The 27,453-nt window shown below is 59.5% G+C and overlaps 1 protein-coding gene across 1 annotated transcript; it reads right to left on the reverse strand.

Moving 5' to 3' along the window:
- Positions 1-1,315: 1,315 nt before the first annotated feature.
- On the reverse strand, positions 1,316-27,328 carry NTN3 (netrin 3). Its single transcript, XM_075164895.1, has 7 exons — positions 27,315-27,328; positions 24,701-25,677; positions 17,365-17,553; positions 10,448-10,597; positions 9,564-9,617; positions 1,917-1,991; positions 1,316-1,644 (listed from the first exon to the last, which is right to left on the reverse strand). The coding sequence occupies exons 2-7, from the start codon at positions 25,665-25,667 to the stop codon at positions 1,316-1,318; spliced, it is 1,764 nt and encodes a 587-aa protein (XP_075020996.1). The 5' UTR covers positions 25,668-25,677; positions 27,315-27,328.
- Between the last annotated feature and the right edge of the window lie 125 nt (positions 27,329-27,453).

The following is a 27,453-nucleotide window of genomic DNA, read 5'->3' on the forward strand; positions in this document are numbered from 1 at the left end:
AAGCAAGGCAAGGTTTGTAGGGAAAGGAATATCTATTGTCAGATCACCTATTATTTCTACTCATATTTATTATGCCAAGACCGCTACAACCTCAACATGGGAAGATACTGATGTCTGTTTGAACTGGAGACTAATACACGGTGAAGAAGAAATAAAAGACTAGAGGTGGGTCAATGAAAGCTCTTCTCTCTTCCTGCCACCTCTGCCTTGTGCATCTCCTCAGACTACCGTGGCCACAGCAATACTTCCCAGCAGAGCACACAGCCAGGCCAGCTCTGAAGGATGCACACCAAGGCAGATGGTCACCTGGTGTCAGCTCAACAGAGATGGGTGGAATTATATCAGTTGGTACCAGCTGAGGATATAGGGACATAGACCTGGGTGGATGGACGATGATACACAGTAGCTCCGGTCAGCCTGTCCACTCCACCCCAGGTCCTGCTGGCAGGGCAAGCTATAGTCTTGGTGGACATAGGAGGGGAAAGTGGGTGTCTCCAGGTCTTTCCTGCGGGGTCGCCTGGACTGTGCACCAGCATAGGTAATGGGCCGGGGGTTGCGAAGTCTGTCCCTTTCTCTCTGGTGGACACAGCTCTGCCACCAACCCGCTGCCAGGGCCCGACTCTTCCCCATGGCACTGCAGCATCGCATGGGTCCTGTCCCAGGCGGCAGCGCTGGTCCGTGTAAACCAGAGGTCACCAGAGAATCAGGCCTTGCAAAAGTTCATTTGTTCTTCCTGGTGGAGCTCCTGGGGCTGGTCCCTCTGCAGCATTGGATGGTTTCCACTCAGCCTGCCCATACGCACACTGGGAAGAAGGACAGAAGACTCTGAACTCTGGTTCCTACCGGGCAAGGAGAAGGGCAGAGAGAGGTCTAACAGCAGCGCATTTTCAGAGAGCGAGGAAAAGGCTAGGCTGGAGAAGGGGGAGAGCTCAGACATCAACACGGGGCAGAAGACGACTTTGTTAAAGGGAAAAGCCTAGAAAACGAGCGCTACGAACAGCATGCCCAGAGCAAGACACCAATCCCCTTCAAGCTCCTTCAGGTGACGGGCACCCACAGGATCCTCCTCTGCTTTGCTCCTCATTAAAGGTTTGTCATTACTGCGTTATTTTTAATACACACGTAGAGAAAAAGACCCACACGCACACCCATGTGTGCACACGCACACACAAAGGGAAACCATTGCCAAAATATACACTATAGACAGAAGAGTCCGTTCACACTATATATATGTACAGAGTCTCTGGGCGCAGTCTGGCAGCACACAGCCGGGCTGGGGCTGAGCGCGGGGTGGGACGGGATCGGTGGAAACCCTTCAGGGCTTCACGCACTTCCCCTTCTTCTCCCGCCGCTGCAGTTTCCGAAGGCGACGCGTCCAGGCGTCCCGCCACTGGATGACCAGACTGTTCTTGTCGGCCATCAGTCCCGGCCGGTCGGTGGAGTTTTCGCTGATCCCCATGACCAAGTACTTCTTGCTGATCTGGATCTTGGGGCACTTGCAGGACAGGTCTTTCAGGTGGATCCACAAGAAGTTGTCGCCGCGCTTGACCCGCTCGTCACGGCACTTGTAGACAGAGAGGATGTTGATGGTGAACTTGGCCCAGTTGGCCACCGTCTCCATTTCCAGGATGTTCACCTGGACCACTGAGAGAAAAGAGGAGGAGGCACAGTGACAGGGGATGCTTTGTCTTGCTCCCCAAAGGAAGCTTTGGCCACGGGAAGTGCTCGTCCCCAGCAGCCCCACCTGCCTCATCCACCACACCATTGGGAGGACTGATTCGGGGACCTCTCCGTGCTGGGTGCTCCCCATCCCCTGGAACATCTGCATCTCCCCCACCCATGGCCAGCCTGTGGCCGGCCCTCGGCTGCCTCTGTGGCAAAGCCCAGCGTGGCCCAGGGAGGGAGGAGGTCCTTACCGTAGTCCTTCTTGCAGTACTTCTTCATGTTAATCTTGTAGTTGCCCTTGGCTGGCTTGCAGTAGGAGTCACAGTCTGCAGAGGAAGAACAGAGAGTTGAGCACTGAGGGGCTTGAAGCATGTGGGGTCCCGACTCATCGCAAGGGAAGGGGGAATGGAGTGGAGGGGACGGCAGCAAGACCCAGCCTGGCAGAGGGCGGTGGGTACTCCACGTCCCAGCGCCCTCCAGAAGGCTCCTGAGCCAGGGCCTGGGCTGCTACTGGGGATGGGGGTCTGGTGAGCCCAGCTGCCCCCTGGCAACTCGCAGGGGCTGGGGGCTCAAACCCTGGCACGAACACCACATCAGCTGGGAAGAGAAACCAGGTGGCTTTGGGCCCATCAGGCAAGCTGTGTCTCCTCCTGACTGACGGTGACAGTGTCCTGCAGGATAAATCAGCATAGGGGCAGTGGAGGGAGCCTAGGGATCCTCCTCCAGGATGCAGAAGGGAATGGATGGGAGAAATGCAGGTGAGGTGGTGGTGGCCACCAGGGAGAGAAGGCAAGGGCCATGGCCAAGGAGAGTCAACCAGGAGAGCTGTGGCCCTGCAAACCTGGGCGACGTGGGGAAGAGGACTCAGCACCAACCCCACCACCAGCCCCGCAGGGAGGGGACCCAAAGGAAGGTCTGACCCCATATCAAGAGGGTCGTGATCCTCAGGAGCGACTCAGCCCTCAAGGGCCAGGGTGGTGGGAAGCATCCTCATGAGGCAGCCCCTCCAGAGACCTGCGCCTTGTCAGTGTCCCAAAAGTGGGGAAGGGGACTCAGGCTGGGGGAAGCAGGCGGGTGAGGGAAGCGGCTCTGCTCTGGCAGGTCTCTCCTGCTGCCCGAGCATCCCCTGCTCAGGCTGCTCCAGCACAGCCAGGGAGGCCACCAGGCTGTCCTCCGCCCCACACAGCATCCCTCCCTGCTCTCCCCCAGCTCCAGGCAAGGCTCATGTCCTCAAGGAGGCTTTTTTTCTGTGCATTTCTAAAGACCTCAGATTTGCATCTCAAGCAGAGGGAGGGCAGGGAATGCCTCTTTCCTTCTCCCCAAAGGCTTTGATCCCAACAATTGCCCGAAGCAGCCCTGTTCTCCTCCTTTCTTTCCCCCTGCCATCTTCCTTTGAACATCTCAATTTGTCTCTTTCCAAATGGCATGTTTTTCTAAGCCCATCTTTCTTCTTTTCTCTCCCTCTCGCAGGTTCTCTCTCTGGCTTGGCCCCACGTCCCGGGACAGAGCCAGCAGTCCCTGAAGTTGTCTTTGTTTGTGGGTTGCCACAGCGATCACTGGGGATGGAGGCGAGGGTCTGGGGGAAGACACGGGAATAACAGCGCCCTGTGCCAAGGGGAGGAGAAAAGAAGAAAGAAAGAATCCCCGGTGCACAAACTCGCCCTGGGCTCTGCTGCTTTCCTTTCTGTCCGACTCCTTTTTATCTGGGACTTTGTGCCGCCTGTTCCAAATTTGTCATCGATAGAAGTGGCGCAGCACGAAGCTGATTCTTGGCAGAGGGGGGTGAGCCCTGATGCCGCACTGCCCCTCTGCCTGGGCTGGCAGAGCTGCCCCAGCCCCGCTGCATCCCCGGGGACAGCGGTGGTGCCTGGGGGGGCGGCGCAGGGCCCCTCTGTGCAGGGTGGCTGCTGAGTGCACTGAAGAGCTCAGCTGTGGCACTGAAGGTGCCCCCATCCGCTGCATCCCTGGGATACACTACAGCCCCGTCCTGGACCTGCTGTATCCCCTGGGACACGCTACAGCCCCGTCCTAGACCCTGCTGCATCCCCTGGGATACGCTACAGCCCCATCCTGGACCCTGCTGCATCCCCTGGGACACGCTACAGCCCCATCCTGGACCCTGCTGCATCCCCTGGGACACGCTACAGCCCCATCCTGGACCCTGCTGCATCCCCTGGGACACGCTACAGCCCCATCCTGGACCCTGCTGCATCCCGTGGGACAGGCTACAGCCCCGTCCTGGACCCTGCTGCATCCCCTGGGACACGCTACAGCCCGTCCCTGACACACTGCTCTGTCCTTTCCTGCTGCGTGAAGGGGACTCTAAAAGGGAGCTCCCGCCTTATTTTGGGGAGCGCCTGGCAGGACAGGTGACCTTTTCCTCCCCAAGCAGAGCAGAGGCAGCTGTCGTCTGCCCAAGCAACCACCCTGGCATGGGGGGGCTATACCAGGCACTTTTTGGGGACGGGTGCCACCCCATTGCAGGGTCCACCCCAGGTCCTGGCCCTGTGCGAGCCTTCGGTGAAGATGCAGGATTGTATGCGTTTGCGGTGCCCTCACCGCTGGAGCTGGGAGCCGTGCCACCGCAGCAGTTTGCCAGCGCCATGCCATGCAGGGCCAGGCAGCGAAAGGAGGCGGCCAAGGGGCACAGAAATCATCCTGCAGCCGGCATCAGTCGCGGCTCCGCCATGGGCCTGCCCACGGACACCGGATGCCATTAGTGGAGGAAAGCAGCACGAACCGGGGTGTCCAGGAGGATGGCCAGGGTGGCTGCTACACGGTGCTGAGGCCACACCGGCGCTGAGCCCATGGGTGGTGGGGTGATGGGTGGTGGGACCGGGCTGCAGGGCAGCCTCGGCCAACCTGCCACCCCCTTGCTTGGCGATGGGGAAGAAAGAAAAGGAAGAAAAGCAGAAAGAAAAACAGTAACTGCCCTGGGCTCCTGCTGATGATTAACGTCATATAACTGTGATTCAAAAGAACCAGAAAATAGTGTTGGGAATTAACAGTTTGGGGTTAGTTTGGGGATTTTTTTTAACCTCGGCTTTGTGCTGAGGAACATTCCTCAAATATAAAATCAATTCCTGTTCAATTTATGTAAGAAACTTGGGAAGAAAAAAAAAAAGACCGAGTAACTTGAAGCATTTCCCTTCCTCGCCTTTGAGCACATGGTCTCCATCGTCGCACGCGGGGCGGGTGTGGGTGCTGTGGCTGGGGAGTGGCCAGGAGGGTGCTGGGGCTGCCACCCAGCTCGGTCTCCACCCGGGGGACAGCTGGGTCCTGCCCCCACCTCCACAAACCGCCTCTCCCTGGGCACCCCGTCCTGTCCCCGCAGGGTCCCCCCGCGGCAGGGCTCTGCTCAGGGTCTCACCTCTGTGCCTCTCACCGGGACATGGCTATGGACCGCAGCTCCATCCTCCCATGCCCCCTGGGATGCTGCGTGGCGGTACCGGGGGACGGGTGGCAGCTCTTCCCACAGGCAGGCCCCAGGGAGCCCTGCCAGCCCGGCTGAGGCAGCACGCTCTCTGTCTACCCCATAAAACCATCAGGAGAAGCTGGATGGCCATCGGAGAAGCCGATTCACAAGTGCCTCTCCCCTGGCAGCTCCCAGAGCATCCCCCACTTTCCCAGCTCCTTTTTAAACTTCCCGGACGTGGCATTACACGTGCTGCAGGGTAGTGGGAAGATGATCAAGTTTAGCCTCCGCCTGCAGCCACCCTCCTGCCCACCCCTCCTGCTGTGTCCGTGCAGCCTGATGGGGCAGCCGAGCCCCGTGGAGGGGCTGAGGGATGGCAGAGACGTGCCGCAGCCCGAGGTTGTGAAAGTGCACCCACAAACCCTGAGATGCTGCTGCATCCCCTGGGATATGCTACAGCCCCATCCTGGACACTGCTGCATCCCTGGGATACACCACATCCCTGTCCCAGACGCTGCTGCCTCCCTGGGATATGCTCCAGACCCAGCCCAGCCACACTGCTCTGTCCCCTGCTACGGGAAGGGGCCTCCAAAAGGGAGCTCCCACCCTGTGCCACAGCTCGGTCCCGTTTATGTCCCAGGGGAGCTCTCAGCCCCTTCGCCCCACGGGACCCTCCACAGACACGGGGGGTGACGACTGCCGCGGGTGTGTGCCCACCGAACTGCTGCCTGCCGATGCCGGTCTGGCACCGGCCCGTGGTGCAGGCAGCAGCACCCCATGCACGGGCAACGTCTTGGCTGCTGGCGGGGGGGAGCCGGCACGCGGGAGGGATGGATGGAGCGGGGCAAGCACCGGGCGATGCCGCACGGATGTGGAAAGAGGCGGATGGCGACTGGTGAGCCCAGCACGGGCATCCCCCGTCTCCGTGGGGAGAGCATGTGTGAGAGGCGGCAAGTTTGCACATCTGGTTTACTTCTCCTCGCCTTGAAAAAAAGAAGGAATATTTTGTTTTAAGAGAGATGTAACTTAATTAGGTGTTATGGCTGCAAATCTTTTACTGCTGACTTTGAATTCCTTTAAAGCCCTGTTTTGCGCTCCACGAGTTTTGTTAATTCTGCTAACGGGGAACAAGGATTTTTTTTTTCCCCACTAAGTGGAAAATATTTTAAGATAATAATAATAAAAATCATGAGAAGTGGACCCAGGACACTGCCGAGCCAGTCGGCCGCTCGGGCAGAGAGATCAAAGCCGGACCTCAAAGGCTCTGGAGGGTCAGAAAGGCAGGAGAAAGCTGGGAAGAGCGATGCAGAGGATGGCAACGTCAGCAAAAAGCCCGGACGCACCCGGAGACAGGACCCCAGGAGGGAGGAGGATGGGGAGAGGAGGGAAGCCCAGCACCTGAGCACAGTGGTCCCGAACAATGTCCCCCTGTTCCTGCAGTCCGGCACCTGCTGCCAGAGGCAGGAAGGGAGGATGGGGAAATGGAGGGAGAAGGGACTCGGAGGCTGCCTGGGGTGGGAGGACCGTGGGGCGCTGAGGGGCTGAGTGTCCCCTTGGGGAGTGCCCTGCTCACGGGGGAGCGGGGGGGCTCCTGGGGCAGAGTGATGCAGGCAGCGGGGCATGAGGGTGCAGGCAGCGGGGCAGGGTGCAGGCAGCAGACAGGATGCGTCGCCGTGGCCAGCCCTGCCTGCAGCACAAGCATGCTTGGAGGCAGGGCACCCCAGGCAGAGTTGGACAAGGCAGGATCACCTACCCCATCTCTGATCCCCCCCAGCGAAGGGGACAGCAGGACCCCAGCCGGGTCCCCTGCTCCCCCGGCGCAGACTCTGGGCAGAGGCGAGCTACTTTGCATTAAAGGTATTTGAGCTAGAAACCAGAAATCTTAAAACAACAAACCCACAGATAAAACTAGAGGCAGTTTAAGGCAAACCTGCTCCACTAAAACAAAGTAAACACCCGGGGCTCCAGCGAGTGCCATTTATTTTTATGCAGCTGAAAATATCAGACGTCGCTCTAAGACTGTTCCTATTTATAAAGCACTGGAGGGGAGTCACCTTGATTAACTCTGCTCCATGTGTCACTCTCTGTTTGCAAGAAAAACGTCCAAATTCCCCTTTCCCCTCCCATTTTTTTCCTTTTCCCAAAGCCTAGTGTTCCTGGCTCCCTCCCTAGCAGCAGGCAGGGCAGCAGGAGCAGAGGTGGTGGTGGTCTGCCCTGTCCCACGCAGCCTCCCCAGCAGTGTTACCATCACAGACAGCTCGGCTCTTACGGTCATCCCATCGTGCAAGACATGCGCTGCACAGAGGACCGGCTCCCTCCACTGCCACAGTATGGAGCGAAACCTCTGCCAAATCCATGCAGGGCTGCTCAACTCGCGTCCCGATAACACCTCCCGTTTCCCGGAGCCTCTGTGGAGCAGGGCCAAGAGGGCTGAAACGTGCCTGTGGGCGCTGGGTTGGTGCCGGGCTGCGCTCCCAGCTCCTGCATCGATACATGGGGTCCGCACGTGCACAGGGGCCAGCGCTGCTCTGCGAGGAGCCGAGCTACCAGCCTCCTCCCATGCACCTCACCCCTCCATCCCCAGCCGCACGCTCTACTCCTGCCATAGCTCCGTATCTTCGACACCTCTTGTCCCCGTCCCTCTCCTACAGCAGCACGCTCGGAGCTGCACACGTGCATGCATGTGGCTGCAGGGGCCATGCTGGAAGACGTTCCTGAAAGGCTGAGGAGCACATCACAGGCATGCACCAGCCTGGGAAGGGGCTGCTGGCATTCTCCACACCCCAGGTGGGGCGGCTGTGAGAAGGACAGCTGGGGAGAAGGGTGCACGCAGGGCACCGGCTCTCCGAGGAGCGTGTAGGCTGCCCGGGGATGGACGTATCCTGAACAGGGCACAGGGAAGCTCCTCATTAAATATGGGCGTGGGGAGCTGGAGGTGTCCCTGCTCTCTTCCCAGGATCATGCGCCATGGGATGGGGATGGTGCAGGATGCCTATTCCTCCACACTGGCATGCGGGAGAAGATCAAGGTCTGGGGGACAGCAGGGTGAAGGGTGGCCCAAGGAGGGAAGGGGCTGCTTCTTTCCTTAGCTTCCTCCCCTCAACCTGGCTTGGGATCCCTACAGAGGGACAGACAGTGGGATGGCTAGGAACAGCCACGCTACAGTGCCAACAGAACTGCGGAAGGAGAGGAGGGGAGAGAGAAAAGCCCTTCTACAGCCCCCTCCGACGTGCGGCCACGCGTGCCTCTGAAGAGCTGGCCCGGCAACAGCACAGCCCATCTGCTGCCCCCACCGCTGGTGACCACCGTGTAGGGCACAGAGTGCCAGGAGGATAGATGAGACGGCAGAGCCTGGCTGATGGAAGAGGGGCGGTTGGGGAGGAGATGCAAAGCAGATGCTTTACCTGTCTGCCATGGCATCTGCTGGGCCACATCCTGCAGTGCCGGGGAGGGCTGAGCGTGGCGGCGGCGGCACAGGGTCCGGAGGCTGGCACACCACTGTGTGGTGCTATCGGCATGTGCCATGTCAGGGTAGGTGCTGAGGGCACCTCGGTGGGGCCCTGGCAGCCGTGGCTGGGCTGGAAGAGGGGCCCTAACCCCTTGGTGCGGGCAGCACCCCGGCACCCACCAGTGCCCAGCCCCAGCCGAGCCTCTGCAAGAGCGCGAGCAAACCCGCAGCAGGCGCGGAGACGCAAGCCTTGCTGCTCCCGCCTGGGGAAGCCAGGGTGGCTCCTGAGGAGCTCTACGGACAGTGGCAAAAATGCCTCCCTCGCCTGTGCAAAGCCTGCAGCCTGCCGATGCCCCCCGCTCCCGCTGGGTGACAGCAGCAGTGACATCGACCCTCCCATGGTCCCATCAGCCCGCAGAGCCGGGACAAGCAGCTCAGACCCAGACACTTCACTCCTCCGGACCTGGATGGGGCGAGTCCCATGTCACCCATGTCCCAGGGGAGACCTGGCAGCCCACGCCCCGGCACAGGGGCTCCTGAGCCTCCCTGCCTCCCGGCAGCCTGCCGGACCCCACCGCCCCGGCGCTGCTCAGAGAGCCAAGGCCCTGCGGAGGTGAAAGGCACTGAGAAACCCCTTGCACTGGCACCGATAAAAGGAGATTAAAAAAAGCCAGCCCCCAAGCACCCACTGAGCCAGAGGTGCCGTACGCCACAACCCCTGCCGTAACCTGCCGAGGGGCGGCGTGGCCCTGGCAGGCTGCACCCCCGCTTTCCTCCTCCTCAGAGATGGAGAAACCCTTTCCCTGAGAAAGCCCCGACAAGTTTTGTCGGTCCCTTTCCAGAAACACACAGGATTTCAAATCTCAGTCACTTTTTTTGCCAAAACTGTTCGCCAAAATTGTTTGCCATCAATCTTTTTGTCAAAGGGTTTGGCGGGGCTCAGCCCTTCTCCCTGGTGTGCTGGGGAGAGGGGAGGTGGGATGGGACGTCTCCGGGCAGGGCTGGGGCCGTGGCTCAGAGACACGGAGCACTTACCTGCTGGCGCCTCCGTGCTGGTGACCAGGGAGGTGGGGTTGATGGCAGGGATCTCTGGAAAAGAAAGGGAGAGACGTCTTAAGGAAAGGGGTCCCCAGCTCTGGGGGTGACACCCGGACAAAAGCCTTCTGCAAGTGGGGTGCAGAGGAGATTTTGTGGGTCACCTCCAGCAGCTCACTAAGAAAGATGGATGGGATGAGTCTGACCTGAATATCACAGGCCATTAAATAGACCCGGAGATGCCCAAACTGAGCTCAGTAAATTGGGACAGGCTGAGACGCTGCAACCCCCAAGAGCCGTAAGTCACTGCTGCAGAGGACACATGCTCCAGGGGTGGACAGACGAACGGATGCTCGGCTGATCTGAGCGTGCTCCACGCTGCACAGCACAGGGATAAGTGTGGGCAAAGACAACACTTTCTCGGGACTCCTGGGGGAAATTCTGTCCTAACCCCAAATCTGGGGAACAACAGAGGGAGAGGAGCCAGCCCCGCCAGCGGATGCTGCAGGGTGGCAAGTTGTTCCTCTGCTGCTTGGGTCAAATTCAGACCCACTGCAACAATAAACACGGTTTTACGCTGACCACAGGATCTGGGCTTGCCCCAGACCTGACCATGCTCAGCTGAAGACATGTCCCAGCAGAGCTGTTTCAGCCGGCTGGAAGCACTAACCCAAGGGGTCTTTCAGAGCCTCCCAGGCTGGGGGTCAAAGCATGGGTGCCCCCAGAAGGTGACCCAAGCTTTCTGCCTTGACCACCTCCTGCCCACCACGTGGACGGGCAGCCCCTCGGCTCAGCCTCCCACCCACCGCAAGCCAGCCCAAGGAGAGCATCCCCTGGCACCAGCGAGGGTCCCTGGGCGCAGGGCAGGGCGTAGCGGCACTCACTGATGCAGGGGGCCACTGGCGAGCGGCTCTGCTGGTAGCCCTTGGCACAGCGGTTGCAGGTGAGGCCGGTCACGCCGTCCTTGCATGGGCACTGCCCCGTTGTCTGGTTGCAGGTCTTGCCAGCTGCACCGACGGGGTGGCAGTCGCAGGCTGGGTGGGAGAGAAAAGGTTACATGAGAGGTGACGCACAATGCAAATCCCAAACTGGACCCAAAGTGCCACCCCTGGAGAGGCGAGGAGGAGGTGGGTCCTTCCAGCGCGCCACTGGAAAGCAGCTGCTGGGGCCAGCACAGCCAAGTCCCACGGATCCAGACCACGGCCCCATGTGTGCTGCGAGCAGCACGGGCAGGAGGTTGAGCAGACGAAGGGCTTGGCCAGGGTACGGCCTCTGCGGATGGGGATGTTCAGGATGAGCCCCTGGAGACCCCACAGCTCACACAGGCACCTGCAGCTGCCAGCTGGCATTTAAGGTCTGGACACCAGCGGAACAGTTTTTTCCCGCCCGCTTTGCAGGCAGCTGCTCCGGGGACAGCCCGGCACGCGTGCAGGCGGGAGGAGGGATTTCCACAGGCAGCCCTGCGCCCGCTGCCAGCCTTGTCCTGGGCAAGCAAAGGGAGCGGGGCTCACAGGGGGCCATGCAAACCCTTGTTCATGGCCAGGGTGGGACTGAGGGCACTGCAGGGACAGCAAGCGGACAGACACACGCCCGAGTCTGCTCTTCCGCCACCTCAACCCCGGGGCGATGCTTCAGTTGCAGCAGTAAAAGGCATTTTCTCCACTTGCTCCCCCACCTCTGAGCTTTCCAGTCCACAGAGCTGAAGCAACACTGAGCTTTTACACAAACCTCGACCTTGTTTTGGTTTTAGGACGGTCTGAAGTGAATCTTCATGACGCTTCCCACACTCATGAGCCTCAACGCCCACCCTGCCTCCTGGACACCCCAGCCAAAGGATGTCCCCATGGCTTTCCAGCACAGCCTCTCCAGGGGAAAAGCCTCACCTGAGGTGGGTGAAAGTTGGGTCTCCATCCTCAGGACAGACCCAAAGTGACTCTCCATCACAGAACACTGGATGACAGACCCACCAGGGGTTGCCTGCGAGGAGGGGTACGGGAAGGAGATGCTGACTCAGGAGAGGACCTTCCCATCTGCCTGCCCAGCGCTGGACTGGCTACAAGCTGGAGGAGGTTATCTCGGCCTCCATCAGTGTAAGAGTTGAACGTGATTCCAAAGCAAAACAAAAACATCCCCCCCCGCCTGCCCCCGCAGCCCCCTGATGTTATCGTTTCCCTAATTTTCACCAGATGGGACTGGTGGGAGCACCACGGCGCTGCTCCTCAGGCCCCCTCCCGCACAGCCAGAAACCAGAGCGAGCAGCCTCTAATGGGGACCAGATGCTTCATCCTTATCAGATCTTGGCTCAGACTGGAAGCGGACGTCTTTCTGACAAGGATATTTTGGGGGCTCAGCTGTGATAACAAATGGCAGCAAGCGAGGGAGTCTTGGCATGACGTAGGGCTGTCGGAAACACAGGGTCTTTCTTCAGCCACAACAGGCTTGTCTCCTGCCAGGGCGGCCGGCTCCCCCCAGTGAGCTAGGCTTTCCCGGCTCTCCTGCAAACACCCGCTGTCAGGTCATCGAGAATCGCCAAAGGTCCTGAGATCATGGGATGGTCCAGCCCTGGACTGCGAGAAGCAAAGCCAGCAGCGATGGTGCAGTGCTTGGCCAGCCTCGGATGACCCATGGGAACAGCACTGCTGCTTCACCTGGAGGAGAACATCGGGTTTACCACCCTCTCTTGAACCACCGTGCTCCGGGACATTTCAGCTGCTTCAGATGCATCTTGATGGTCTCCCTATGCCTACTCCACAGGGCTCTTCTGCGCGGGCTCGGCTGGATTCTGCGGCACTTGGAGGAAGCAGGTGCCTTTGAGGAGCTGGCAGGTACACCTCTTGGAAACCATCCATTGCTTTGTCTCTTTTCTGCTAGCAAAGGCTTGGATTTCTGTTAGGGGGGCTGGGCACGAAGCATCACCCATCCTCATCACCACCCATGCTGGAAAGAGTGGCCCAGTGCCACCAGCATCACCCCGGTGCTGCCCTGAATGAGGGGCTCTCAGCCCACCTCTGGTGCTCGGAGTGCTCCCAGGGCCACAGCTCCTATCTCCAGCCGGCCAAGTCCAACCCACCCCAGAGCAGCTGGGCACAAGCCCTGCCAAACACCCGCTCGCCTGAGAGACGTAACCGTGCAGGGAGAGCTCAGAGGTCCCTGCAGCCATCCCTCCTGCTCTGCACGCACAGCGACAAGCAGTCCGTGCCCTAAAAAATTTATGGCCAAAGGCACGCTTCCAGCAAAGATTTATACAAGCGCTTAGCTTCACACATTGTGGATAATCTCTTGGGCCCCAGCGGTGTATTCCTGGTGTAAAGTCTGAGGATGGACATAAATCTCAGCACAATCAGGATCCCATTCATCTAAGCGGATCCCTCCTCATGAGGTGGAAGAAGGCTTTCAATGACTCTTGATGTTTTATCTGGATCAGCAATTAAGGCAGTTTTGCTCATCTCACATCTGCAACAGAGAGGTGTCTTTGGGAGAAGAGCTTGGTCTCTGCCAGACCACCCTCTGACCCCTCACCCTTCCGTGGTGGGATTTCCTGCGGTCCCACAAAAATCCATTGCTCCTTCCCACTCCGATGGGAAGAGTATCCCAGGCAGCACTCAATGCTTACCCTGACCAGCCCCACATCCCAGCACGGCCGCATCCCACCACTCCAGCTGTAGCATCTCCATCCCTCCTCGTCCTCACATCACCCACAGAAGGGGGCTGGCCGGGGGACCCCATCCCGGCACCAGGGAATGCGGGCGCCGGGAGCACAGCACAGCTCCATGCCCGCTGCCCACACACCGAGCCCTGCTGCTCGCAGCCCTGCCGGTTGCCAGGATCTGGCCCATAGTGCTTGAATGGTGGATTAAGTCACTAGCTTGGAGCTTAACTCATCGAGCTGTGCTTGCCAGAAAGCATGTCTTGCACCTAATATTGAGGGTATTTTTGCGTCTTAAGGCTTAGCTGCTACTGCTTCACCAATTTTCATTGGAGAAAGCTCACGGTTTACAGCTTTGTTTAAATTACAGGGATTAATGCACAGCCATTCTTTATTTGACTTTTCAATTACCACCATTGAATTAATCCTCTAGGTTGTTCTGCCTTTTCCATCCTCCCAGCTTTTCCGTCTCACAGCGTCCAGCGGTGACGCCGGCTGCTGGCGGGCTGGCAGCTGGAGGGAAGAGCTTGCCTCCCTGCTCGCCAGCCGGTGGCCGAGGGTTCTGCGCAGTTGCCGGCAGGAGATGCGGGCTTGTGCAATCTGCAGTTGATATTTTTGTGCCTATTTCAAAGATGTTGCATCCATGGTTGGATAGTTATTTAGTAACATGCTTTGGGGTTTGTTTAAATAAAATGTAATAGTTCTTGGCCTCTGGGCTAGTATTTCACCTTCTGAATACGAACCGAGCTTCGTTCCTAGTGCCTGCAAAATCTGCCTTTGCTGGGATGCTCAGCTTCTGCCCTGGACCAGTGCTGCGGTGGGTGCAAAGACCTTCATTCAAAGCTGCAGATGTCAGTTCACGGCAGCTTGCTCCACGCCTGCTTTTAAGATCTGCTGTCACAAGTCTTGCTTTTCCTTTTCTTTCTTTCTTCTTGCAGGAGTGTAGGTACAGGACACATCTTTGGAAAAACCAAGCCCAAAGTGTCTTGTCATCTCCATGTATTTATATATCTCTCCGGCAGCACCAGCTCCCATTCATGGCACCGGGCAGGCAGGCTCCCAGGTGCTGGTCCTGCTCCAAGTAGCTCCCAATCCCAAAGGATCCACCACTGGATAAGCACACAAAAGGGGTGGAAACGCTCTCTGCTTTAGTGAAGGAGGGGCAGCCAAAGAAGCAGAAGCATCAGGGATTTTATTATTAACTCGGTTCCCTGAGGCAGAGCCAGGAACTGGCTCCCAAGACCCTGGGTACCGCCTTTACTGCCAGATCCTCCTCAACATATGCACCGTAGCGGGGGACGGCCCTTGTGCACATGTTCATCTGGCTGGGCTGAACCTTTGCAGCATTTCCAAACCATGGGCAAACCTGCCAGCCCTTTGGAAGTGGCACCTCCAGACCGGGCTAGCAGAGACCTGCCCGTGGCTTGGCACAGGGACGAGCACGGGAGGGAGGCTTGTCTGCGAGGGGGGACCTGCCGCAGCACCCCACTCCTCCGCAGCCCGGGCATCGCTCGCTGGCATTTCTCCTGCACAACAGCATAAGCCCTCGCCCCGTCCCACCAGCTCCTGAGCACCCCAGGATGCTCTTGCCCATCCAGTTCCCTCCAGAGGAGCCACCTGGAATCTGAGATGCTTTCCATCACCTTAATGCTCCACAATTACTGCCCTGCGAGGACGGTGGAGCAGGACTTGCCCTGACAGACCGCAGGCTGCTGCCTGCATTAGGCAGGCGCAGGCAGATGGAGGCAGCCAGGGCCCCTCTGCTTCCTGCGTCCTCAGCCCTGACAACGGAGGGACCTGAGCCACAGCCTGGGGAGGAAACGCTGCGCCCACAGCGTCCCCGGTCCCACAGACCCGTACCCAGCTCCGACCCACACGACGAGCCGGGCCATATTCAGTTACCCTCTTCCCCGCTTCCAACACCTAGCCAAATCCTGCTTGCTTTATTTATTATTATTTTTTGGTAAATGCTCTCTTCCCTGGCAGAAGCAGAAACTGCGACCTCAATGCCCAGCACAGAGGTGGCACTGGGGACCCAGGGTCCCACAGGGAGGCAAATGCCTGCAAGGCTTCCACTTTGCTTGGGATTTTGTCAGATAATTTTGGTAGCAAAAGTAGAAGGAATTGGTGAACCGAAGAGGAGCAGAAACCCCTCGTTTAGGGAGGAGTGGGGAGGTTGGGTGCTGCCCGCAGAGGATGCGAGGCGAGGTGCAGGTGGCATAGCCACCCCAGTGCCTCGCGAGCCCTGGTGCCAGTCAGGGTGAGACGGGGCTGCCTGCGAGCCCCCCTCTCTGCAGAAAAGAGAATTTTGCTGCAGCTGCCCCAGTCCGGCGGTGCTGCAGCAGGAGCCGGGGGTTGCTGCCATCCCTCCCTGGCCTCAGTCAGAGCCAGGACCCCTCCCAGGAATGGGACACGACCCGGGATGCTGTGGTATAGACCTTTGGGATGCATGCCTTGTCCTGCCTCCTCCTCTTCCACTCTCCCAGTGCCTCCCAGTGTCACCCCAAGGATGCTGGCACCTGGCACAGCTTTGGGACCTGGCTGCCACCTGGCATGAGCCCCGTCAATGGGAAACCCTTGCTGCTGCCGGGGGGCTGCCATGCCCATAGCCATAGCTGTGACACAGCTTGGTCAAGGCCGTGGGGCTGGGAAGCAGCGCGTGGTCCCCTGGGGACATGGGCTGCTGAGGTGGGACTGTCAAGTCAGCTGCTCGGGTTATTAAAAATGATTAGCTCACCATTTGCTAACGAGCTGGCTGCGGTCAGGGCTCCCACTGCCAGCGCCCGCTCAGCTGCGCTCCCGCTGCCGCTGCGGTGTCGGTCAAACGTGGGAAGTTTTTCTCTTTGCTCTGTCCTCTCGACTGCTCCCATGGGAACAAGGATGGGGAGAGGCAGGGGCAGCTCACACAGCACCGGCAATGGAGGGATTTTACCTATTACCTCCGGGACCCAAATGAGCCATACCTACAAACAACACCAATGCACCTGAGAGGGGAACCCCAAAGGCCAAATCCTTCAATTCACGTCTGTGGCCACTATGTTAATGGTCTGAAACCAGCTTCAGCAGTTCCTGTAGGCCCTACGTAAACACGCTAGCATCATGTCCTTGCAGCAGCGAAGGTGCCTGGTGCCCACGCGGCTGCACAATGCACTGGAGGAGGACGCTGTGCTCCCTTCTGGGAGGTACTTGCAATCTGAGCTGGAAAAAAAGGGATCAGGGATGAATTCCCGGCCTCAGAGCAGCCATGGCCAACCTCCTGCTCGCTCCAGCGTTTCACCTGGATCCTGCCAGTCCTTGGGGCCGCGCAAGGTGTTTTCTTATCTCAACTTCTTTGGTGAAACTATTGTTTTGAGGCTTCACAGAGGAAAAAGGCTCCTGGGGGAGCTGAACAGGGAGACATAAGTGAAACCAAACGGGCTTGGCCAGGAGCTAGAGGAGGGAGAGGAGAGGAGCAGGTCCCATGACATTTGGCACAGGCTGGGGACCTTGCAAGGTCAAGCTGCAGCTTGATGGCTTGGAGCCAGCATGGCTCCTGGCCAGCTCGGGGACAAGCCACCCTGCCTGCAGGCACTGGGAGCCATGGTGCTTAGTATGGCCCCAAAACCAGCCACCCCATAGCCGAAACACACGCCGTGGGGTCCTGCACCGCAGCCCAGCAGGGAGATGGAAACCTCCGTCAGCATCCCCAGCCCTCCAAGGCAGGGAAGCCACCGCGGGTCATTTTGTGAAGCAGCTTGAATGCTTCCAAGTGTGTCCATGGCCCAGACAACGACAGTGTCAGAGACGGGTTTCCAGCACATTTAGTCATGCGCCTCCTCCAGCACCTGCACAGCATCCCTCCAAACACCGACTGCGGAGACCGTAACTGCGGCCACACCAGCACCCTCCTGGGATGGACAGGGCTCCTGGGAGCCTGCCCGCTCCCTGCCCGTCATCCTCCCCATCCCTCGAGGAGATGCTGGGCTTGAAGTGATGTCCCTGCCTGGTGCCCTTGGTGTGGCAGAGGTGACCAGGGTGACAGAGGCTGGAGGTGACCTACAGCTGCCAGAGGCAGCATCCAGGCTCCGAGCAGAGCAGAGGGATGTCCCAAGGATGGGAGGGAAGAGCAAGAAGACCAAGAAAGATTATACCACGCATGGAGACCCCCCAGCTTACCTTTGCAGGCCTTGCGGTCCGTGATGGACTTGCTGAGGTCCCGGTAAAAGCCCTCCTTGCAGTAGTGGCAGTGCCGCCCCGCGGTGTTGTGCCGGCAGTTGAGGCAGACGCCGCCACTCTTCCTGCCCGAGAGCTTGTACAGCTCCATGTTGAAGCGGCAGCGCCGGGCGTGCAGATTGCAGTTGCAGGCTGCAAGGGAAGGGGAGAGGGTGAGGGCTGGAGGCGAAACCTGGGAGCCCCCCTGGGTGGGCTGGAGCTGCCCCGGTGCCCTCCGCTGCTGCTGGGGGCTGGGGCTGCCTGCGCCGGGGGAGCGGGACGGGCAGGGCAGGGCACAGCTGGCCCCAACGTGCCGTCCAGATGTGCAGTATCCGCCGCCCCATGGGACCGGTGCCGGGAGGTCAGGGCGGAGAAGAAAGGGCAGATGTAGGGACGGGGCACCGCTCGGCTGAAGGCAGACAAGTGTGAGATGGAGGGGTGCAGCCGGGGGTCCGGCCGCGCCAGCCGGGCACCTGCAGCCCCGCCATCCCCCCTGCCCTTTCCCTGGCAGCCGGCTCCCATGACAGAGCCTGGCTGGCCTTTCGGCAGGACCTTGTGCCAGGGGGTGCGATGGCATTGCCCCTGCTGCCTCACAGGGTGCCATCCACAGCGTCAGCAATGGAGCCCCCAAATTCCTTATATTTAAGGCTCTACCCTGTGTGCATGCGCACACACACAAAGAAGCCCACATAGCAACCCATGCGTGCACATGCACACATGTGGGCACACACAAATGTGCACAGGCACACACACAAGCTCATGTGCACACGTGAACATGCATACACACAAATGTGCACCTAAATATCCACATACCATTACATGTGCACACATATGTGCACACATGCACGTGCATACACACAAATGTGCACAGAAATATCCACATACCGTTACATGTGCACACATATGTGCACACATGCACGTGCATACACACAAATGTGCACCTAAATATCCACATACCGTTACACGTGCACACACGCAAATATGCACACACACGTGTGCACAAACATGCATGCTCACACATGCAAGCATGCACATTCATACGCATGCTTACATGTGTGCATACATACACATGCACGAATATGCATGCACAGATGCTTGCACATGCGCACACACACACGCACACTATTTTTTCATTAGCCACAGGAACCATGCAGCCCCCCCAGCCCAATTCCACGTGTGCGAGATAAAAAGGCAAAGCAATGCCCGTTCCTGCTTAACACTCTTGCAAAAAGATAATGGGAACAAGATTTCCTTTGGCAAAACGCAGCACCCTCCTCCCCCAGCCCCGGCCCCCTCCCCGCGCCGGTAAATTGAGGTTGGGTGAGAGTTTTTCCAGGCGTACTGTGAAATTCATTAACGTGTCAGCCCAGATTTAACTGCTTAGGCCTGGCTTGGCGGTCGTGTGAAGTTGCCTCCCCCCCGGCCGGCAGCGCCGGTGGGAGCTTCAGCCCGCGCAGATCAAACGCTCCCTCGCCCGCCTTGTCGCTCTGGCCTCAGAGATGCTGGGGAAAGAAAGCCGGAGCAAACCCCAGCCCTAAAAAAGAGCCTTTTCGGAGGCTTAAATGAGTTGAGCGAAAGGTTGGTGCCGGCCTCGGTGCTGCCGGCACCATGCACTGGAACCTCAGATCCCCCCGGAGCTCCCCTGCGTTATGAGATTAGTGTAAAAATCACATGGCAGGCATCAAAATAACACTCCAGCGTGGCGGTAGGTGCTTTTGGCGGCTTGTGCCTTTTAAGCTCATTGTTTTTGCCCCGGCGCTGGTGAAAAATAGGGACTTTTGAGGCAAATTCTGACACGGGGCTGGACGCTGGGATGCGGCGCCTGGAGGGAGAGCAGCAAATACTGCCCGTGGTCCCAGGCAGCCTAGGACGCTGCTGTGCCGGGGACGCTGCTGTGCCGGGGACGCTGCTGTGCCGGGGACGCTGCTGTGCCGGGGATGCCGACACTCGGCCAGGACCAGGAGAGATGCCCCAACATGGAGGCTGCTCTTGCACTCACCAGACAGGGACAGGGACAAGCCGGGGCGGTTTGTGCCGCTGAACCGAGGCAGCTGCACGTAACTGCGGCAAAGGAGCAACTTTTTTGGGGGTAGAAGGGCCTCATCATTCCCTTGCACCACTGAAAGGCCAGTTGGGCCACCCCAAAAGGCAGCTTTGCTGTCCCACTGGGAATGCTCAGGGCCACCCCCGTGAGCCCCCGGCATCCTCTGGGTAAGGAGAGGGGACGGCAGCCCAGAGGGGAGGTGATGGGCAGTGGAGGAGAAAGGTCAGGTAAATGATTCGCCGCCCTCGGCGCGAGTCCCTCTCTGCCTCCAGTTTAATTGGTGAGAGAATAACTGACCGGCGCCTTTTCGTGGCCCTGCGGCGGGCTGGGGGCCCTTTCCCTAGCCCCAGGGCCACCTTTTCCTGGGAACACGCTGCAGATGCTCCCGGGAGCCAGCTTTTGGAGAGAAACCTCCTCGTGCTGCCCAGCATCGTCCCCTCTGCCTGCAGGCAGCCATGCCCCGGCTGGGTGTCAGCAAACTGCCGCCGGCTTAGCAGGAGCCAAGCCGGGACTTTGGCGCGATCCCGGCCACCAACATGGGGACCTGGCTGGGCTTGGCCACGCCGGGATGGGTGGCTGTCCCCTGCTCGGGGACAGGGTCACACCAGCACGTGTGACCGTCCCCTCACCCCCCGGCGCAGTGATCCGATGCTAATCGGGGCGGACGGGTCCCCCCTCTTACCCGGCTAAATACTTGCACTGTTCCTCAGCGCTGACTCGGTTGCAAGCTCTGTCTGTCTCCCGTTAATCACTAATTAAAGGCTTGAATGTTCCCTGCTGTTTGGGGTATTAATAAGAATTTAATTGCACAGTTTGGGGCTAATTACGTGGTAGCTCGCTTCCGCCCTTGTACAGTATGCCCAATTAAACAATCATATGATCAATTAAACAATCACAAGATCTAATAATTTGCAATAATAGACTAATTAAATGTTGACACCTTGCAATGGAGGAACCTTCTGTCCCCCTTTTGATGGTGTTTGAACCCCTGCCCAGGCCCTGGCCGCCCCACAAGCTCTTCTCCTCCGGGCTGCTGTGGATGGAGGAGCCCGGGGCGACGGCACGAGGGGGTTTGGGGCAGGGACCCCGGCACAGGACGGGCAGCGCCATGCACCGGGACACACGCATGGCAGGCGATGGAGCCCGCGGTGCAGGAGGGGGGCTCGCCACCCCTACAAGTTCCCTGGGAATAATTAGCAAAGGCAGCCGGCTCAGCGAAACCCTAGACCAGCCGCTGCTGCCAACCCGCAGCAGATTCGAGCTACGCCCCTGCTTTGGCTGGAGGAGAGCCCGGCCGGGACAGTGGGGCAGGACGGGGCTACACCTCTGCCCCAGGGACGGGAACCAAGACCAGAAAAGCCCCTTCCCTCCCTCCCATCCACACTGCCCCTCCATCATGGGGAAGGTGTTTGGAGAGAGGGGCCGGGGATCGCACCTCTACTGCCAAGAAGCAGGAGGAGAAGCAGAAGAGGGGAGCCCTCCGAGGGGCTGTGAGCTGAGAACAGGGGTGCAAGGGACAAGGCTGAGCCACTCCAGCCCCATCCCGGGAGGAGCAGGACTCAGGATGGTCAGACAAGTGTTAATCTCCTCCAGCGTGGTGGCTGCCTCCCCCCTGCAACCCAGATCCGCTGGGATGCTGCACCCCATGGGGAGCAGGTGCTCAGGCAGGGGTGGCAGGGGGATGCTGCCCGCTTGCCCACCTCCAAAAGCCATCACCTACCCCGAACCACTCCCCCCTGCTCTCCCTGGGGAAGGACCGTGGCCGGCGCTGCTGGAAACCTGCTGGTTTCCAGCACATCTGCTGGGGAGAGGGCGAGGAGCAGCCCGCGGGGGGGGATGCGTCAAGGGAAGGGGCTGCAGATGCGACTGCCAACAGGCCACCGGCAGCACAAATCCTGCTCCATGGGGTAAAACAGCCCAGGCCAGCTCACTGGGGAGATTTCCGAGATAATTTTTGCATGGGAAGCACCGAGATAGAAAAAGAAAGCAAACATGTACAGGAAGGGACAGAAGACACATGGGATCCTCTAAATCCCATCACCGCTCCGGGGATCGGTGTTTTCAGGCACCGGCATCCCGGATCGATCGCCACAGCCCCCCAGCCCGAAGCGGAGGGAGCAGCAGCCAGCGAGGTCTGCTCAGGAGAGCGCAGCCCCTTCCCTGCCGAGCCCCCCAGATCAAAGTGAGCCCCGTGCATTATCCCGGTGCTCCGGGGAGCGCTCCCGCCGCGGCGGCCACAAAGGGAACAAGAGCTCCCGCATTACCAGCGAGTGCATCAATTACTTCCAGTGGCTGCCTTGTGCTAATCCGCTCCCCCCCTTCCCCAGGCCGGGTGTTTCGGGGACAGCCTGCCGAGGGGGTGACCGGGCTGCCCCGAGCAGCTCCGCGTCTGCAGGCAGGGACCGGCAGCAGCGGTGGGGAGGAGGAGGCGGGAGTCTGCAAGAATAAAGCTGATGTATCACCTGGGGGGGATCGGGATTTCGGCGATCGTGCTCCTGCCAGCCGCTCTGCCAGGATTATCCTTCACCGAGCCTGATCCGGGCTAAAAGCTGGAGGGACACATGGGTGGGGACACGTCTCTCTTTCCTGCCCTTCTCTCTCCCCTGTTTCGGGCAGGGCACACCAGGTACACTGAGCATTCCAATATTGGCAGGGCAAGCTCCCCGCGGGACACGCAGCCCTTTTGGGGTATCGGAAGAGCCCCCCATGCCCGTGGACCGATGGCACCGCTCTCTAACCACTAGGCACAGGGCCACGCACCCTGCAGCATGGAGCTGGCACCATGCCCTCTTGCCAAGCTGGCAGCGTGGCAAATCCACTGTCACCTTCCCGGCTGCGACATCCCCAAACCTGCCTGCTTGCCAAAGTCACGCTGACCCCCGTAACACCGCAGACGGCGACGTCTCCACAAACGCCACGGCCACCCTGCGGCAGCCGTGGTGGGGTCACACCCCACGCTGATGCTCAGACCTCAGGCATCACTGGGCTGTTTCACCTCTGCGTTTCCCCGCACCGTCCAGAGGCAGAAATTCTTGGGAAATAAGAGAAGTTTGTCCTCACCTCCAGCTGTGTGGATGGACATACCAGCACTCTGACATGGTGCAGGACACCAATTTGTCCCCGTGCTGGAGCAGGCATAAACTCCTGTGTACTGGAGGGGGACAAACTCCCATGAAGGGCGCTGGGGAGCACAGAGCCAAGAGGTGACATCCCAACATGACCTGAGGCTGTACCAGCCCCAAGGCTCCATCCGGATCCACTTTTGGGGTGCTGCAGCCCCCTGGCCCTGCCCCTCAGTTGGCGCTGGGCTCCCAAGCTCCCGCATGCATCCATCCACGCTCCTCCTCACCCCTCCCCAGCCACGTACGACCATCCACCACCACAAGCCAGCATCACCGATGCCCGGCCGCAGGACTGGAGTCCGAAACCCCGCAGCCCCTGGGCTGAGCAAAGGGAACATCCCGGGCGGCCTCTCCTTTTAATTGGTGCTAATTGCTGCGTCTGTTCGTGCTGGCTGGGGAGATGTCATTGTTGAAAGGCACAGAGGGGAAGGCTCGGGGAGCTAATCCAGCTTTCAGCCGCTAAGCCCTTTGGAGGCGGGTGATGGAGAAGCTCTTTCAGGTCCCTTCAGAGAGGGCACAAAGCCCGAGAGGGGAAAGGGAGAAAGAAGGGGAGCGAATCAACAGGAAAAACTACTTTCACACGCAGCTCGGGGAAGGGTCTTTGTGCGCGGGGCTTGTCAGGAGGGAGCTTGAAGGGACCGCGCTGCGCCCCCCCCTCCTCTGCTCTCCCTCGTTTATCTTTTCAGCCCCATCTGCCAAAAGGGGGATGCAGCTGGGGGCAGGGATGCTCAGGAGCACGGCCCTGCGGAGCAGGGCCCTCACCCTGTGATGGACAAGATGGACAGACGGACAGGAGATCTGCGGATGCTCCCCCAAAATGAGCTTCCTCTGGTTTAACCCCTTTTGTGCTGGCAGAGCCACCTCTGCTGTCATCGCTCTGTGTAACCGGAGGATTCGGCGGCGAGGAGGATGCGGCGTGGGGTGCCACAAGGGAGGCAGCCACTGGGTCGGGGTCCTCCCTTTGTCTCAGGGGTTTCCATGGGCTCGCCCACCAGCCAGAGCCCTCCCCTGCCCCATCCGCCAGCAGCTGGAGGCAGCAGCCACGGGCAGGGTGTGGAGTTGAGGGCTTTTTTTCTTCCAAGTTTTGCTCCAAAACTCATCTTTCCGAGACAAGAGGGAAAACGCAAGGGCTGACACATTCCCACAGGGCATGAGGTGGTTTAAAGCACTGGCTCCGGCACTTGCTTTGAATGGCTGCCTTTTTAGCCATTCTTAGAAGAAATCCGCTGTAACGTATATATATTTAAGCCGACAGCTGGGATCTCAACAAGACATCGATCACAAATACTAACAAGTCCCTCTGACCTCTGGCACATCCACTGAACCTTTCAGGGGCTGATTAATGGTACGGCTTTCCCTTGTCTCCATCCTCCCGCCGCCCCCTGGGACCCGGGCTCCGGTCCAGGAGGAGCGAGAGGCTGTTTCTCCCTCTCCCAGACCTTCACAGGGCTCTGGCATCCCCCAACCGCATCCCAGATCAGGACAAAAGGCAAAATCCTCCACCAAAATCCCACAAAGAGTCATGAGCGGGACAGCCAAGCAATGCCAGTTTGATGTTTTGGAAAAGTTTCATTTCGATGACGATATTTTTAACTCATGGAAACCTGTGCAAGGATAGACAAGGTAAAACGCCAGGCGAAGCACCATGCCAGACCGAATGTGAATGATAAAATGTTGCATCGAGGTATCTCAAATATTTCCTTAATCTCTGCCAGGTTTTGCTGCCTGCTCCCTGCCCCAAAGCACGTCTTGCAGGGCCGCGCCGTGACTCCCCCTCCCAGCCCAGGGACAGCTGGTTTGCTGCCCAAGGGAAAACCCCCCAGCCAGGCATCCCGCATCCCACACCGAGGTTTGCTGATGATCTGGAAGGCACCGGTGATTTTTTGGCGGGTTTTAGTGCTTTGGCTCATGGCCAAACCACCGCACCTCCAGAGGGGCACCCGCAGCAGAGACTGGGCAGATGCTTGAGCCTTTCCCAGCCCTGCGGCGATGGGGATGTTCCCCAGCATCTCCAGAGAAGCACGCTCCATCGCTACGGCTCAGCACCCATCACTTCCTCCCCCAATGACCCGCTTTGGCATTTCAGCCCTGGGGGGAAAAAAAAAAAAAAAAAAAAAAATTAAAAATCACTTACCCAGACACTCGTTGGCCTCGCGGGCGCTGGCCCGCTGCCAGGGCCGGTCGTAGTGGAAGGGCTTGCAGCGGTCGCACTCAGGACCTTCTGTGTTGTGCTTGCAGTCGCACACCAGCTTCTGCTCCTTGTCCTTCACGCAGCGCGCCGCATGCCCGTTGCACTTGCAGCGCCCACCGACCTGCAGCTCCCCCACCGCGTAGTAATAGGGGGTCGAGCCGGTGCCCCCCTCCTCCTCGCCGGCATCCCGACCACCCAGGTCACGGAAGAGATGCGGGCGGCTGAAGACCACGCGGATGTCGGTGGCCGTCACCCAGTCCTGGAGCACGGGGCTGCTGTCGAAGTCCTGGGCGGAGGGTCGCCCATCAAGGGTGCTGAAGGCGATGAGCCCGCCGGTGAGGGGGTAGAGGTCGGTGAGGCCGTCAGTGCAGAGGGCCTCCTGCTCGTTCTGCTTGGTGACGGTGGCTTTGCTGGGCTTGCCGTAGATCTTACGGCACTGGGAGGAGTAGTACTGGTACGGCACCCAGGTCTTGCCGTAGTCCATGGACTTGAGGATGGCGGTGGACTCGGGCCGGGGTGAGCAGAACTGGAGGCTCACGTAGACCACCTCAAACTTCTTGCCGAGGGAGAGGGTGAGGGTGACGTTCTGGGGCGAGTGGTGGAGGGTCTCCGAGCGCCAACACGTCATGTTGGAAGCGGTGTTGAGGTCGGTCAGGTAGGCGGGTGGGTGGGCTCGGCGGGGGTCTGAGGCATTGCAGTGCCGCGTCGGGGGCTTCCCGCATGTGCTGGAGGCTTGAACCTCCTTCCCGAAGGCGGCGTTGACGAATTCAGGGATGCAGCGGCGAGGAGCACCGCTCTCGTCGTAGCAAGGGTCTGGGGGGGTCTGCTGGGCCACGAAGGGGTTCACCGTCTGGGAGAGGCCCAGCATGGCGGTGGTGAGCAGCAGGCGCAGGAGCTGCAGGACCTCCATCCTCCCGGGGCGAGGGAAGCGGCTCCTCCCTGGGCGAGAGCAAACAGAGTGAATGGCGCCGGGAGCGGCATGGCCGTGGCACTGCCCATGAGGGGAGGCTGATAGGGGATGGGGATCATCCCCATGTCTGGCCCTCGTCCTGTGCCCACCTTCCCACCCCACATCTACTGATGCAGCACCCTGGGAGCAGGGCAGGGAGGCAAGTACTTTGTGGTGCCTTACCCACAGCAATCCCTCGCCGCTTGTGAGCAGGAGCAAAACACTGTGGGAAATGGCAGAAGGAGCTGAGCTTTGGAAGGAGGAGGTTGAAATCAGGGTCCAGCCCTTCCCTGGCCTCCTACAAACTGTCTCGGGGGCAACAGGAACGCCCACGCCTGCCCGAGGCCCTGGCTGTCATGCACAGCTCAGAGACCCCCGTCACCACACAGCTGCCGAGCAGAGGTGGCGGGGAAGAGCTGGGGAGACCTTTCAGTGCAACAGTAGCCGCAAACCCCAAGTCATCCAACCGCAGCCCGAAACAGCTCCTGCCAGTGCGGGAGAAAGGAGCAGCAGCAAACACACCTTGCAGGGTGTTTTGCAACAGGCAGGAGCTCACCAGGATGAAGCCCCAGGGCTCCTGGGTCCAGCACCACTTTCCCTGCCGTGCCACAGCCCTGGCAGCATCCTGCTGGCCATGGGCTTCTCCGAGCTGGGGGCTGGATCCCCTCCAAATCCCACCACTGCACTACCCAGTATTCCCACTGGCAAAAGGAGGTTATTCTGGCCTCACCCCCAAGAAACCCGGGTCTGGGTCTGGCCTGTCTGTTAATGGAGGGAAAGGCAAGGACCAAATGCAGGGCTTGGCTGGGCTCCTCTCCCAGCAGCTGCAGCACAGGCCAGGGGATGCTGGGTGGCTCCCAGGGGACATGGTCCATCTCCCACATCGCTGGCTTTGAGGGTGGAAGAAGGACCGGAGGTCACGTACCCTCCCACCGCCTCTGGCTGCAGCAGGAGCATCCTGAGAGATGCAGATCAGGCGTGCCCCATCCTGAGCATCATGCGAGCAGCCATGGCTCACCCCTTCGCCGGAGAACAGCCCTGAGTGCTGCAGTTGGCGGCAGACCCCTGAGCTGCCCGGCTGGGCGGAGGGCATCAGCCCTGACATCCCACGTGCTTGGCTGGAGGGGCCGTGCTGAGCACTGCCCGCCCCAGCCACCAAGCCGGGTTCTCTGGCCTCTACCAGCCCGTGCCACGGCCAGGGCAGGTGAAGGGGATCCCCCCATCGTCCCCTCTCACACTAGTAAATCCTTGCGGGATGACCTGGGTTTTGCACTTCACTCTCAGGAACGAAGCCCGGTGCTGGCAGCACGACCCAGCATGGCAGATACTCTGCTCCCCATCTACAGCCCCCAACACCGCTCCTGCCTGTCCAGCTGCCCACTCCGGCCGAAGGAGGCTGGCAGGGGACAGCCTGTTTGAAATGATCCAGGATTTTTGTTTTGTTTTGTTTTTTTCCCCTTTTGCAAAAAAAAAAAAAAAAAAAAAAAAAAGCCGTGGCTGTGGAAGAAAGCTGCCTCTCTCCTGGCTGCCAAACCACTAATGGGGGGAAGCTCCTCCCTTCCCAGTCATGCTCAGCCGGGCAGCCAGCACCAGAGCCCGTGCCCGCCGAGGAGAGAGCAGGGAGAGGGGTCTCAGCCCATCCCTGGACATCTCTCCCAGGACAAATCCTGGCCCTGCCACCTCCGTGCTGTTTCCTCACTGTTTAATCCTCTGCTGATGGAAAAGGAGATGCCCACTGCTGAAAAAT

This window comes from Calonectris borealis, chromosome 16 (genome assembly GCF_964195595.1).
Source record: "Calonectris borealis chromosome 16, bCalBor7.hap1.2, whole genome shotgun sequence".
NCBI lineage: Eukaryota > Metazoa > Chordata > Aves > Procellariiformes > Procellariidae > Calonectris > Calonectris borealis.

Bases quoted from the DNA above. Each gene is read 5' to 3' on its own strand.
- NTN3 (XM_075164895.1), bottom strand. From the start codon at position 25,667: ATGGAGGTCCTGCAGCTCCTGCGCCTGCTGCTCACCACCGCCATGCTG. The intron at 10,598-17,364 runs GTAAGCTGGGGG...TCTCCCACCCAG, and splicing joins GGACCGCAAGGCCTGCAAAG to CCTGCGACTGCCACCCCGTC. The intron at 1,992-9,563 runs GTAAGTGCTCCG...CTTCCTCTGCAG, and splicing joins CAGCACGGAGGCGCCAGCAG to ACTGTGACTCCTACTGCAAG.